Here is a 12,918-nt window from a genome sequence, read left to right as displayed (position 1 = left end):
CTGGTAGAACTTTGCTGGTCGCATTGGAAATTCATATAATGCCTTTGAAAGCAATAAAAGGCTCTCATTCAAGCCAAAACCCTAGGAGTTGTCTGTGAATCCTCTTCCCACACCCTGCATCCACCCCTTCAGCAAGTCCTTTTCGGCTTTCCCTCTAGAATCAGTCCTAAGCTCGCCCACCCCTGCCCATGCCACATCCGCATCTCACCACTCATCCATGCTATCCCTGTCCCAAATTGGTGGCCACGGTCTCTTAGCCTGTCTCCTGTCCTGCTCCTGCCCCCTCTCTCTAATCTGAGCCGCATTCACTGCTGTCTCTGAGGACGTCACTGCAGCATGTGCTCCTGTGCTTGAAACCCTGCAGGGGCTCAGAACAAACCCAAAGGACACTTTAGGTACTAGGCTGGTAAAGGACAGCTGGGGGCTAAAGTACAGCTGGTTCTTTTTCTATAGATGAGCGGGCTTTTACATGACCTACACGGACACAGATACACACAGAGAGAGGGAGAAACACAAACCCAGAGAGAGACCTAGACACAGACACCCCCTCACACACTCAGAGAGAGACGCACGTATGCACACACACAGAGACACATATATACAGAGAGAGACACACACACACGTAGTTAAAATGTTTTAAAAACTGGAGCAAGTGTGAGTGCTGTGTCTCATTCTCCTGGGACTTGTGGGAAGGAAAGAGGAGGTCCTCAGCTGCAGGAGCTCGGTGTTGCAGCATCACTCCAGCCAGGAGGAAATAGAGGGGGACATTATCTTTGCAACCGTCAGTGGCTGGTTGTATCCTTATTTGTCCAGAAGAGGGACAGCCTTTCCACCACACACCCCAGTGGGGGCCCACAAGGCACAACCAGGCTCCTGCCTCTGGCGTCTGTTGGTTCAGGGTCCCTGCATCTTGCAGGACCAGCTGGGCATCATCCTGATGTGGTAGCCCAGACCCAGTCCCTGCAAGTTGGCCCAAACACATCAAAGAATGGCAGATTTTCCATGGGGAAGAGGGCGTATGCCCTAGAGTTGGGCAGGCAAGGCAATAATGGCTCACTCACCTTTTGAGAACATGTAGTTAGCTATCAATTTTTAGTCAGTCCCATACTTACAAAAATTGACGCTAGAAACAGACTGTGAACTTCATCAAATTGAGCTTGCCAGCTTTCCCACCACAGTCCGCGAGCTACAAAAGCTCTGTGCCACAGTTGTGTGAAGTCTCATGACTTCATTGCTGGCAAAGGCCTGGGCCCAGTGGCAGGGCCTCTCCCGCCTCCTGGTGCACTTCTCTCCCACTTCTCTCTCTCTCTCCCACCCAGGCACAGTGGCTTCTCCACTCCCTGGAGCAGTGTCCCGAGAGAGCCTCTCATCCCAGATCATCATGTGACTGGTCCTTGTGTGTCATTCAGACCTCTGATCCAATGTCCCCCCATGGAGGGCCTTCCCTTCCCACCATGCTGGCCCTCTCTGCAGTCGGCTTCCCCAGAGGCCCCTTCAGCAGAAGGTGTCTACTCACAGCCTCGTGCATTCTCATGCATCTCTCCCTGGACAGCCAGGGCCTTGTCTGGTCCATAGTTGCTTCCCCAGTGCCTAAAGCAGTAAATGTCTGGCAACAAACAGCAGAGTGTAAAATTCAATTAATAACCTGGGAAAGCAGAATACAAAACACTCCATACTCTGGTTACAGCTATTCATAAAATGATGATCTAAAAATAGGAGAAGTTGCATCGGGGTGCAGGGTGAATGAAGCACGTAAGTATTACCGAAAAACTCTAAGATGGCCCACCTGTAGCCACTTACATCCTCATCCACGATGCTACCCCAAGGAATTAGAGAATAGCCTTTCCTACATCTCAGTGAATAAAAAGGAACAACAGCCAGCCTCACCAGAAAGCCTAAGTGAGGGGAAGGAGAAAGGGGGCTGCTGCTTTTCACGTGTAATCTGGATTTCTCACATCTTGCAAGATTGTAATTGTTTTCCCTATTGTACAGATTTAAAATCTGAGGCTCAGAAGAGTTAAGAAACAGCCAAGTAGCTGAGCCACACTATGAATCCAAGTCTCTGCAGTGATGTCCCTGTGTGGTTGTGGTATCTAAGAATTTTTTTATTGAGATGTAATCTCCATACAGTGACACGCACAGCTGTTAACTGCAGTTTGGTCGATCTGAGAAATGCATGAATTCATGTAACCTGCACTCCTGTCAATAGAAGGAACCTTTCATCATCCTAGAAAGTTCTTTGGTGTGCCTTTCCAGTTCATGCTCTAGCCCTGTAACTCACTCATTTCTCTCACCATGGAGAGAAAACAAGCAAACTTGTTCTAGAACCTCACCTACATCCTTCATACAGTATGGATTCTTCTGTGTTGGCCTCCATCCTGCATTGGAGTGTGTTGGTATTCCATCGTGTTAAAATACAGTCTTTATTATTTAGAGACCTCTTTGCCACCCAAATCAATATCCATGAAGTGTAATGTTACAGCACTTTTATTTGGCTGAAACATTTCTAAAGATGTGTTCAGGTGTTGGACTCTATTCCTCTCATGATAACAGGAAGCCAGATTAAAGGACAATAGAATGACAGAAAACCAAAAGATTCATCGTAATGCTCGTCATTTCTCCATGCTCCTCAAAAAACTTAACTAACAAATGTCATAGCAATTGTCTCGATTTTTCCTCAAATATAAATGTCACCAGCGAAATGTTCAAAAAACAAGGATTTGGATGTAGTCACTTGCCTGGTTAGTCTTAGAGGTTCTTAAGAAGTTACTGAAGAAGGCCAGGTATGGAGGCTCACGCTTATAATCCTAGCACTCTGGGAGGCCAAAGCAGAAGGATCCTTTGAACTGAGCAGTCCAAGACCAGCCTGAGCAAGAGTGAGACCCCATCTCTACTAAAAATAGAAAGAAAAAAAAGAACTAGCTGGGCTTTGTGGCAGGTGCCTATAGTTCCAGCTACTCAGCAGACTGAGGCAAGAGGATTGTTGAAGTCCAAGAGTTTGGAGTTGCTATGAGCTATGATGCCATGACACTCTACCCAGGTAACAGAGTGAGACTCTGTCAAAAAAAAAAAAAAAAAAAAAAGAAAAGTTACTGAGGGAATGAATATTTGAGTGAACACATAGTAAACATTTGAATGACCCAGTTACATCATTTTTATGTGAGTTGTGGAGAGGGATTGATGGATAGTTGTTTGACTTGGAGAACCAAATATACTATATAATTTGAGAAACTCCACATAGAAAAAAATACCCTATCTAGGCTATACTCTTTCATACTAATGTTCAAAGCCAGGTGCAGGAGTGAGCATTTTCTAAGAGGCAGGATAGAGTATCTAACATACTGTAAGGATAAGTGTAAGGAAAATTACCTTCCTCTTGTGCAATTCCAGATTCCCCCTGGCCTAGGTTGGCCTTCCTGGATGAGAAGGCACAGGCTAAAGATAAGCAAGATGACAGAGCCTGCCTTCTATCTCCAAGACAATGTACAGAACTTTCATCTCTAAGAAAGAGGCCGCCTGAACAGATACGAAATCTCTTGAGTTGCATCTTGAATGTGCTTGTGCTGAGGTTTAATTAGCTGATGTTCTGTAAAGTGCTTTGAGGGCAGAAGCAAAGCAGCCTGCATCTTGTGTCCAGAATGCTACTTGCCAGTAGTGTCACAACAGTCCCTAATCGGTCCACTTAACGGTGTTTTATCTCCTGTCCTCAGGGTTTGTGCCACCTCCTACCAGTATGGGTAAATCTTACACCCTAGATCCAGTTATTAACAGCAACCAGTAATTTCCGACAAAGATGGTGCTAGCTTTGAAGCCTGGAATGCTGAGGTCACTAACAATCTTATCTCCCCTTCATTAAGTGGCCCCTGCATTACAGCTATGAGTCAGCTGCCCCCCATATCAGCTGGTCAGAATGGAGATCAGTGAAATAATCAGAACTAAGAGGGCTCCAGTTACAGTAATTAATCCAGCTTTGCCTGGGTTGATGCTACTATAATCACCAGGGATCAAAAAATAAAGCTAAGAAAAAAATTAATTCTATGATTGCAATTGTCAACAGGTACAGAGAGACAAAGCCCCTCGCAAATACATATGATGCAAGAGGACACATCCGAAGTCCTATATGCTTATTTCACTTAAAACGACCTACTAGACACCTACCTGTTAGCAGGCAGTTCCCCAAAAGCTACTCAGCATAGCTGCTTCTTTTTTTTTTTTTTTTTGAGACAGAGTCTCACTATGTCACCCCCAGTAGAGTGCTGTGGCATTGCAGCTAACAGCAACCTCCAACTCTTGGGCTTAAGCAATTCTCTTGCCTCAGCTTCCCAAGTACCTGGGACTACAGGCACCCGCCACAATGCCTGGCTATCAGCATAGCTTCTAAGAAATGCTTTCTTCTGCTCAGGTGGCTCAAACCAATGCCTCATTGAACAGTGTGGCTCCCCAAATCGCTCAGAGTTGACAGGGCAGACAGTAGGCATGTTCCTGGGGGTGGACTCCATTCAGGGGCATCCTGCTCCTCTGCCCCAGTTCAAGGCTAGGCAACCAGAGGATGGCCAAGGTCACCTGTGGGCTGCCTTTGGGGGGGAGGAATGAGCCTCTGTGCTGCAGGGAGCACACATGGTGAATCCCACAGTGGAGAGAACACACTGCCCTCACTCTGCATGGCCTAAACATGTCTGTTGGAAAGGTGTTCCTCCAGGGCGTATCTTAAAACTCCGTTTAAAAGTAAATGAATGTACTTAATTCCAGTATCTTCCCTAAATAATTGTGAGATCTGTGTAGCTTATAGAGCTCTTTTTGCCTAACTACATTTTCCTTTTTATGCTAACTATAATTTTAAAATATAAGTGAAGGAAAAAGAAGCATTTATATTAAGGCTGCACTATAAATGCCATTAACTAAGTTGCCTTTTTTCAAAGTGAATACTTTTAAATTTTATTTTCATCACACTTAAGCTGTATTGACAAGGAAACCTGCGAGGAAGATAGTGTTTTCATGCACTTCCCAGGAAAGTTCTGCTGTGCTCGCTGGACCTCTTCACTGGAGCCTGGGGCACATGTGTGAATAGGTGATTTTTTTTTTTCCCGCTTTGTCTAGTAGTTCATAATAGCTGCTGACCCCAAATGACAAATTCTGGCAATTGAGAATAAGTGACTTCCCACCTAGAAAAATGGGATCAGTGGCGGGAGAGCGAGGGGAGTCCCAGGATCCTGAAGACCAACTCAGGCACCACCAGAAGGACAAGACTGCCCATCCTGAGTCATGCTAATGGGGCTCACATGCGACGCCACCAGTGGAGGCAACAAACAGTAGGACTGCCTGGTGGTGGTGGTGTTAGGCCCAGGCATATATTCAGTGGCTGTCCTGTGCCCATTGTCATACAAGGCCTCTGTGTGGATGGCTGAGGACAGGGCCCTGGTGCCGGGCCTGCTGGCTTTTTCCTGCTCCATCGCCTCCGCATGCCCCTTGGGCCAGTGCTGATGGGCTTCATTTCCCTGAGGCTGCACTGGGCATTGTTTGAGCCCTGACACTCTGTCAGCCCCTGCTGATGGACAGTCCCACCAAGTCCCGCTTCCCGAGCAGACAAGACTGCCCGCTGTTTTCTTCTTGTCTTTTATCACCCCTTGTCATTAAAGGAGAGGCCTGGCCTCAGCTTCAATTTGTGCTGATATATAGCAGTGAAGGGGAAGAGAGGGGAAATATTCACTGCTGTTATTAACGCCATCACATTTCTTACTGCTCTAACATTCACTCCCTCTTTGGGAAGCATTAAACCACAGGATAATTTCATAAGCATAAAGGAGTTTAAAGTACACCCAGAAAGACGTACCATATATTACAGACTTAGTAGGGGAACTTTCAGACTTCTTTTTTTGTTTTTTTCCCAGTCTTACTCTAAGCTGCCTCTCTTGACTCTTACTAGTATATTGTGTACAAATTTAAAATTTTTTCCTGAAGTTGTTGTTGGGTATTTTTTTTTTAGCAGCTCTTTCTACTAAAGAAGGATTAGCCCAAGAATCAACTTTTCTACCATTCAACATTAGCGTAAAGTTAGATCAAGAGCCAAATTCATTGGCATTCTTTTATTCTCTTAGAACCTGAGCTATTCCTCCATTTTGCTTTTCTAAGAAAATTAGAGGGGTGGAAATGAATATTGAATGCCACTCACAGCTCCATGTCTTACATTCCTGAAGATGTTTTACTGGGGCTTTAATCAGTCTTGGTTTTCCTTATGAACACCCCCATCTATACACCTTCTCCTATTCATAGCTCTTAAGAGTCGATTTCTTCCAAGATGTACATTGGAAATTTAACAACATCCTGCCAAGAGATCTCACACTCACAGTGTTTCTCCACCTAAGCAGATGTGCTTTCAAAACTTATAAGTAGACCTAAATAGGAAACATAGTATCCAACACATAGTTTGAACTAAATATTAAAAATCTCCCAAAGCAATCTCACTGAAAAAGGGAGAAAAAGAAATGAGACTGTGAACTTGAAAAATTGTACAGTCTAGTTAATAGCAGTACCCACGATGATTTTGGATACAGTGGTGTGTGTATGTGGTGTGGGTGTCAGAGGGATTTAACACGTTAATGAATTATCAAAATAAGATTGGGGGGAGGAAAGAAAGCTGACTAGTGGGACTGAAAGATGTGGTGTCATCTTGATGGAAGAGAGCTGGGGAAAGAAAACTATAGTTTGGTTAGAAGATCAAGGCACGGTATGGTCTCTCCTTTTCTGGAGTTTATGTTAACTACTGTGGGCTCAGGAACTGGCTTAATGACTTTTCCAGAATTTGGTCTGGCACTTTATCAGTTCACTCTAACAAGAACATAAGCCAGGAAAGCCTAAAAAATTGCAGCAAAGCATGCCCTCCTGCCACGCTGTTGCTTGCAACTCCGACCGTCAGTATTGAGCCTTTAAGGTTTATGCCTGGGTGATGCAGTTTAAGGGACAACTCCTGAAGGTCAAATGAATAAACAGCAGTCAGCGAGTCAGAAATATGAAGGGGGGAGGAGTGTCTGGACATAGACATTGTGCTCATGCTGTTTTGCTGCTGTAAAATGCTCAGTTAAACCTAATTGAATTTGACAATAATAAATTACATATTGAAACCGTATAGTTCACCTAAGGAATAGCAATGAAAACAGTGAAGACACCAGAAGCCAGAGTTCAGGAAATGTCATATTCACACAGAAATGCTTTAAATTTTTCTCAGAGCTTTATTGTCTCTTTTTTTAAGAAAAGCTCCAGACCACCCAATGCACTGAGTCCTTTTTGGAAACTCCACATAAAATCATCACTTTAATTCCACATTTGCCCCTGTGGTCATACTATGGCTGTCAGTCTATAAATAACAAAGGAACTGAATTGTCAAAAAAGAAGAAAAGAGCAAAATAGATAAGCTCATTTTCTCTCTCTTGTTTTGGGATCTGATCATGCCCTAGTGGAGGGAGTTTGTGGATGTTCAAAAGAGTTTAAAAGAGAGTTAAATATAAGTAGAACATACACTGTGGCCTGGTGTCCCCTCTCACTCCCCACGGCTTCTCACAGTCCCGCGTCTGAACACAGTTCTTCTGGACTTCCTTCTAAGAGTACAGTTGTCACTGTCTGATTTTTCTTCAGGCCGGAGGAAGCCTTTTAAAGAAGTGATTCCACATCCTTGCCCTCATTCCAGAGCTGCGTGCACTCTCCCACGCAGGCCTCCCTCACACCACCCCTCAAGTGTGCCCTGTACCCAGAATGAGCCACTGACACAATGGGAAGAAGTAGGAAATTCCTTCAGGAACAGTTAAATGTAAAACAAGCTGGGATGTCCTTAATCTCTCCGTAAAAGCTGACTGGGGCACAAGCACGTTGCCTGTCCAGATGCAGCTCAGTAGCAGCTGGCATGAAGAGCCACTGTTTTGTTCTGATGGGACCTTATCCTTTTCCGTCCCAAGGTCTCTTGGTCTAATTAAATTTCAGGGAGACAGAGCCTTGGCAGAAGGCTAAAGGAAGCTGCTAGACTGCCGTGTAGGAGCTCGGCTCAAAACTAAATTGGGAAGTTTAACTGAGCGCATCTCTGGTTTCAATGAAATACTTTCACAGTGCCTGGTAGCAGTGCTTGTTTCTACGCTTTTGAAAACCATTTTTCTTTTTCCTTAATTGCAGTTCCTGGTTGTTTTTATATTATAAGCTACTTGTAGAAAAATACAGGAAACATAATTACAGTACAAAGCTCCCTCTCCCAAGCCTACCAAGATTATCTGAGGCCAAACTGGGTTTTAGGGTTTTGCTAACTATAAGTTCACAGCCATGAATTGCATCCTCTGCCATGCTGGTTGATTTACAGCCAGTGTTTCTCTAAGCCATGTAGCTGCTATAGGGTTGAGGGAGGGAAGAGACAGGCTTCATGACTACACATTGCACAGCTTCCTCTGGGGAAAAAGAATGAGTATCTTTGTGTGGTGCTTATAGTGAAATAGAAGTCTTGTAGAAGGATATACAAATTTATTTAGGAAAAGCTGAAAGGAATGAATGACTTTGTTTTTCCACTTATACTGCTACCTCCACATAGCACTATGTTAAATTGTTAATTACTAACTTTTGTATTCTACTTTTCCTGAAGAATCTTTATATGGGCTTTCAGGGCCAACAGAAATAACTAGTTTTACTATTAACACTCTAGGAAGGAACTCAGTACTTTGGTGTACTGTGAAATGCAAAGCCTCTGAAAACGTAGTGATAGGTGATTGTGAGTGAGTGGCTGAATGCACGGTGCTAGGGTACAGTTTCAAGGCAGCGGTACAGACTATGGTAGAATGTGGACAGCTCCTGTGAGGAAGGCCCTGCAGAGAAGGTGAGCACCAAGCGTAGCACAGGCAGGTCCTGCCCTGCCTCCTGGCCTTTCCATCTTGAAGCTAGAACAAATTCCCAGGCCTGCCAAATTTCAGGAGAGTCTGAAGAAAATAAGTGAGAAAGCCTTTCAGTTGCAGCTTGATTATCTGTTACTTTCACATGATGTAACTGATTTTAGGTTGTCCTTTATATTGCATCTAGCTTACATAGAGTAGCTTTATCAAGTATTTAGCACCTTGAAAGACTGGCCGTTTTCATACTGCCTTCACCGTCTCTTGTTTGTTTTTTTCTTTGAGGATTCATGTCTTATGCACTATTTGATGAACATGTTTGTGTACGGAAAAGCTAAATGTTTATCTCACTTCTAAAAATGACATGATTTCAAAGTCTTTCTCTTCCTTTTCTTCCTTTCTTCCTTCATTTCTTTGCTTCCTCCCTTCCTCCATCCCTCCTTTCCCATCCTTCCTTTTTACAACTTACCTTGAAATTCTCATCTCAATCATTATCTAAATCAGTTTCTTTAAGAGAACTGTAATTTCTTTTTAATGGTGAGTGGGAGCTGAGATGTGGACTGATTCCTTCTCCACACCTTCAACCAGTCTTCCTCCCAAGGAAGTCTCTCAAAGTGCATGGAAATGAACTGTCCTTGGCGTCCTTTGAGCTCTCCATAAAGCCCTGCTGAGTTTGTTCCCCTCCCTGTACGGTACAGCTGGGCAGGCAGAGCCAGAGAATCACCAGCCTCCTTGTTTGTATTTTGGTAAGGTACTGTTGGATGGGATGAGAACTTGATACTCGAGTATCGAGCAAATGGCAGCCCCAGCATCTTGTTTAGGATCTTGGAGGTTCATTAGAAAATTAACCTGAGCCTCCATTGGAGGTGTCAGGGAACGCTGGGAGAAGGAAGCCCCTAAAAGGGACGGTAGCTGTGGAAGCTACAGGGCTGGGCTCCCTGAAGAGCAGCGTTGGCTGCATGGGTCGAGAGCTGCGTTATCTAAGAAATAGAACAGAACAATAGAATAGAATAGAACAGAATATAGTGCCCATGGACATTAAGGGAAAGTATTGCTGCGTGAAACTCCGGTTTCATTTTATGAACCTGTGGGTGTGCTGGAGGCAGCGTTAGCTGTCTCTACCGTGGGTCGGAAGAGCTTGAAGCCGCCGCCGGGTTAGGATCTTGCCAGGAGCACAGCTCCCCGCTGCCGGGACCTCGAGCCTCTACTCTCCGAGACCCTCCTCGTGTGGCTGGCCGCGTTGGGCGGCAGGGAGCCCGGCTGCGGCGGCGGTGCGGCCGCCCTGCGGCGGGAGCGGGCAACTGGGGAGGAGGGGACACCGGTGATTTACTCACTTCTCTTCTTGCCTGAGAAGTGCAGTAATTTGAAACAGTTCTCACAGTAGCGTCCCTGACAACATAATGTAAAAAAAAAAAAAAGTCATTAGGAGTCATTGAGACGCGGTGGGGAGAAGGAGGAGGATGGGAGGAGGTGTCTGGGGCGATCTAGGGACGGCTGGCTGTCGCGGACCTCCCTGGCCTGTACAGCGAACGACCATACTCCCGCTTTCTTACCCGCGCGACCTTCTCATGATTTACGCGACTGACAGCCAGCAAGGACGGAAAGGAGGAAAACAGGGAGCCTTGTGCGTCCGGATGGAGCTCTCAGGCCGACAGCGGCGGGCGGGTGGGGGTCACTGCCACATGGGACCCAGCCTCCCGGGACCCAAGCCTGCTTCATCTCCTCCTCTTCTCCCCCAGGACTTTCTGCAGGGAGATTGCACCAAGGCGAAACGGAAGCTGAACTGGAAACCCCGAGTTGCTTTTGATGTAAGTGTGGCCCTCCCAAAAGGGATCAGACCGGGTGTACTTCTGGGCTCCCGGGGCAGCGGGGCCTCAGCGGGGCGCCCTTGGTGCCCAAGGCCCAGAAGAGGTTGGGAGGAGAGGAAGTGGGGACGGGAGGAGGATAACGGTGGGAGGGGGGGTGCAGGAATCCGGGTGGGATGAGGGAGGCTCTCTGGGGTTGGGATGTCACCAGGACAGAGTGGCAGAAGCCTCTCCCTCACGCCCACCCGGTGCCTATGGTCGCAGGAGCTGGTGAGGGAGATGGTGAGCGCAGACGTGGAGCTCATGAGGACCAACCCCAATGCCTGAGCGTGTCTGCGGAGCCCGGCGCCACCCACCGACCTGGATCCCCTTGTGGAGTTGCCGGTGTGGGGCTGCAGCCGCGGGGATTCGGAGAGGAGCTCTTGGATCTGGCCAGTTCCCCGTGACCTCCACCGCAGATGCATTGTCCCAGCCCGCCTGAGCGGGGACTGCTGAAGTTTGTAGCAGCCGGGACCTGACACTCCGGGGTTCTGGGCCCCTTTGTTTTTGTCAAAGCCTCTTCTGAATGGTTTTGGGAAATCAAGATGTTTTAATCACATATTCACTTTACTTGAAATTGAAATCAAGGTTTTAATCACATATTCATTTTACTTGAAATAATGTCGTTAGACAACAAATTGTAAAGCCTTCAAATTGTTTTTCTCTTTTCTTATTAAAAATGGCCTTTCTGTGAACTAGAATTAACAGTGCCAGTGTTGATGTTTTCTCCAAGTTATAAAATCACAATAAGGGCCTTAATTCCAAAATCCATGCCCTGGAATGAGGTAGGTTCCTTCAGGCCTTTTCAGAAAGCCCCTGCTGGCAAGACCCCTGCAGGGCCTAAGCCCTGGCTCAGAGGATTCTCTGCCTGGGACATTTCTTTCCCGGTGACAATAAGTCACTTTGGAAACACAGTTCCAGCAGAAGTGAGGCATTAACACCCCCTCTGGTCTCTTCAGACTATATTTAGAACCCAGAGGTTCTCACCATCTCAACAGAAGTCTTGAGAAATACTGGAGGGTTAAAGAAGAAACTTGAAGTAAGTAAATATTGTTGGGACATTCCATGCCAAAGCCCCTGGGTCACCCAGAGGTCTCAAGCCCAGGCCTTTCCTTGTGGTCTAGAATCTCACACAGTGCTTATTTCCTACCTTTCTCATCAGTACTGGGTCACTTTTTAAATCAAATTCGATTTATTCATTTAACCAATTTATATTAAGTATATTAAGTGCATAATATATGCCAGTGATTGTGCTACATACTTGAACTGCATCAGTGTTAATTAGAAGTTAAAATAATGAGGTTTAAGGCACAGCCTCAGATCACTAGATCCAGTTTCATTAAAGTGCATCATTTAGGTGGCCTGGGTATGACTGACCACAGGTATGTGCTCCTGAGCTATGAGCAGTGTACAGCTACAGGTAGGGATACGTACATACAGACCTGCACAACCCCCCAGGCAGCAAGCAAAAAGAATTTGTGTACAGGTGTACACCTCTGTATAAAATACAATATTTTACCCTAGAACAAATTAGGGCAGGACTCTTCTTCTCCCCCTCACTCTCCTTCCAAGCAAAATAAAATAAAACTTTATAGCAAATGGAATTCCAGCATTTGCACATGCGTGAGTGTGGGTAAACTATTTCTGAACGTCTTCACAGGCAGGTTTATGATCTGGGGGAGGACCAAGGTTCCAAGGGCTGGCGCAGGAAAGAGGGCTCTTTGTGTGGCTGCCCCAGTCGCTGGAAAGCAGGCTGGCCTGGGGCGGCCTCAGCCTCCTTGCATGGAGCAGAACTGGGGCAGCCTGAGCCGGCCCACCCGCTCTTCAGAAGCTGCCCCAAGAAGCGCCTTCTCCCTCCCTCCCAAGCGGGATACTGCTAATTGAAAACACATGGTCCCCAGGAGGCTGGGCCGCCAGGACTGGGCGGGTTGGTGGGCACACACCCACGCAGGCATGAGTGCACACACATACAACACTATCACACACTGTCATACATGGATTCAAATGCAAACATCCACTCACAAATACACATACACTCACAAACATGCCATCTCAGACCGTCACACACATTGTCACAAATTCTTGCAAACACAACTCACAAACCCACTGTCCCAAACACATAACTCCCACAAATCTCACACGGATAGACATCTACTCCATATCCTCTGACCTGACCGTCTGGAAATCGACCTGAATTCTGTCCCCAACGCAGGCCATTT

The 12,918-nt window shown here is 46.2% G+C and overlaps 1 protein-coding gene across 1 annotated transcript in view; it reads left to right on the top strand.

Annotated features, from left to right (window-relative positions):
- The window catches only part of GMDS (GDP-mannose 4,6-dehydratase), a 587,084-nt gene extending 575,707 nt beyond the window's left edge, over window positions 1–11,377 (top strand). The window contains exons 10-11 of the mRNA XM_003799345.3: window positions 10,595–10,663; window positions 10,925–11,377. Coding sequence (XP_003799393.1) covers window positions 10,595–10,663; window positions 10,925–10,987 — 132 coding nt within the window. The 3' untranslated portion in view covers window positions 10,988–11,377. The remainder of the gene's footprint in view (window positions 1–10,594; window positions 10,664–10,924) is intronic.
- Window positions 11,378–12,918: the final 1,541 nt, after the last annotated feature.

This window comes from Otolemur garnettii, unplaced genomic scaffold (genome assembly GCF_000181295.1).
Source record: "Otolemur garnettii isolate 467f Iridium unplaced genomic scaffold, OtoGar3 scaffold00149, whole genome shotgun sequence".
NCBI lineage: Eukaryota > Metazoa > Chordata > Mammalia > Primates > Galagidae > Otolemur > Otolemur garnettii.
This window is presented reverse-complemented; position numbering and strand designations above follow the sequence as displayed.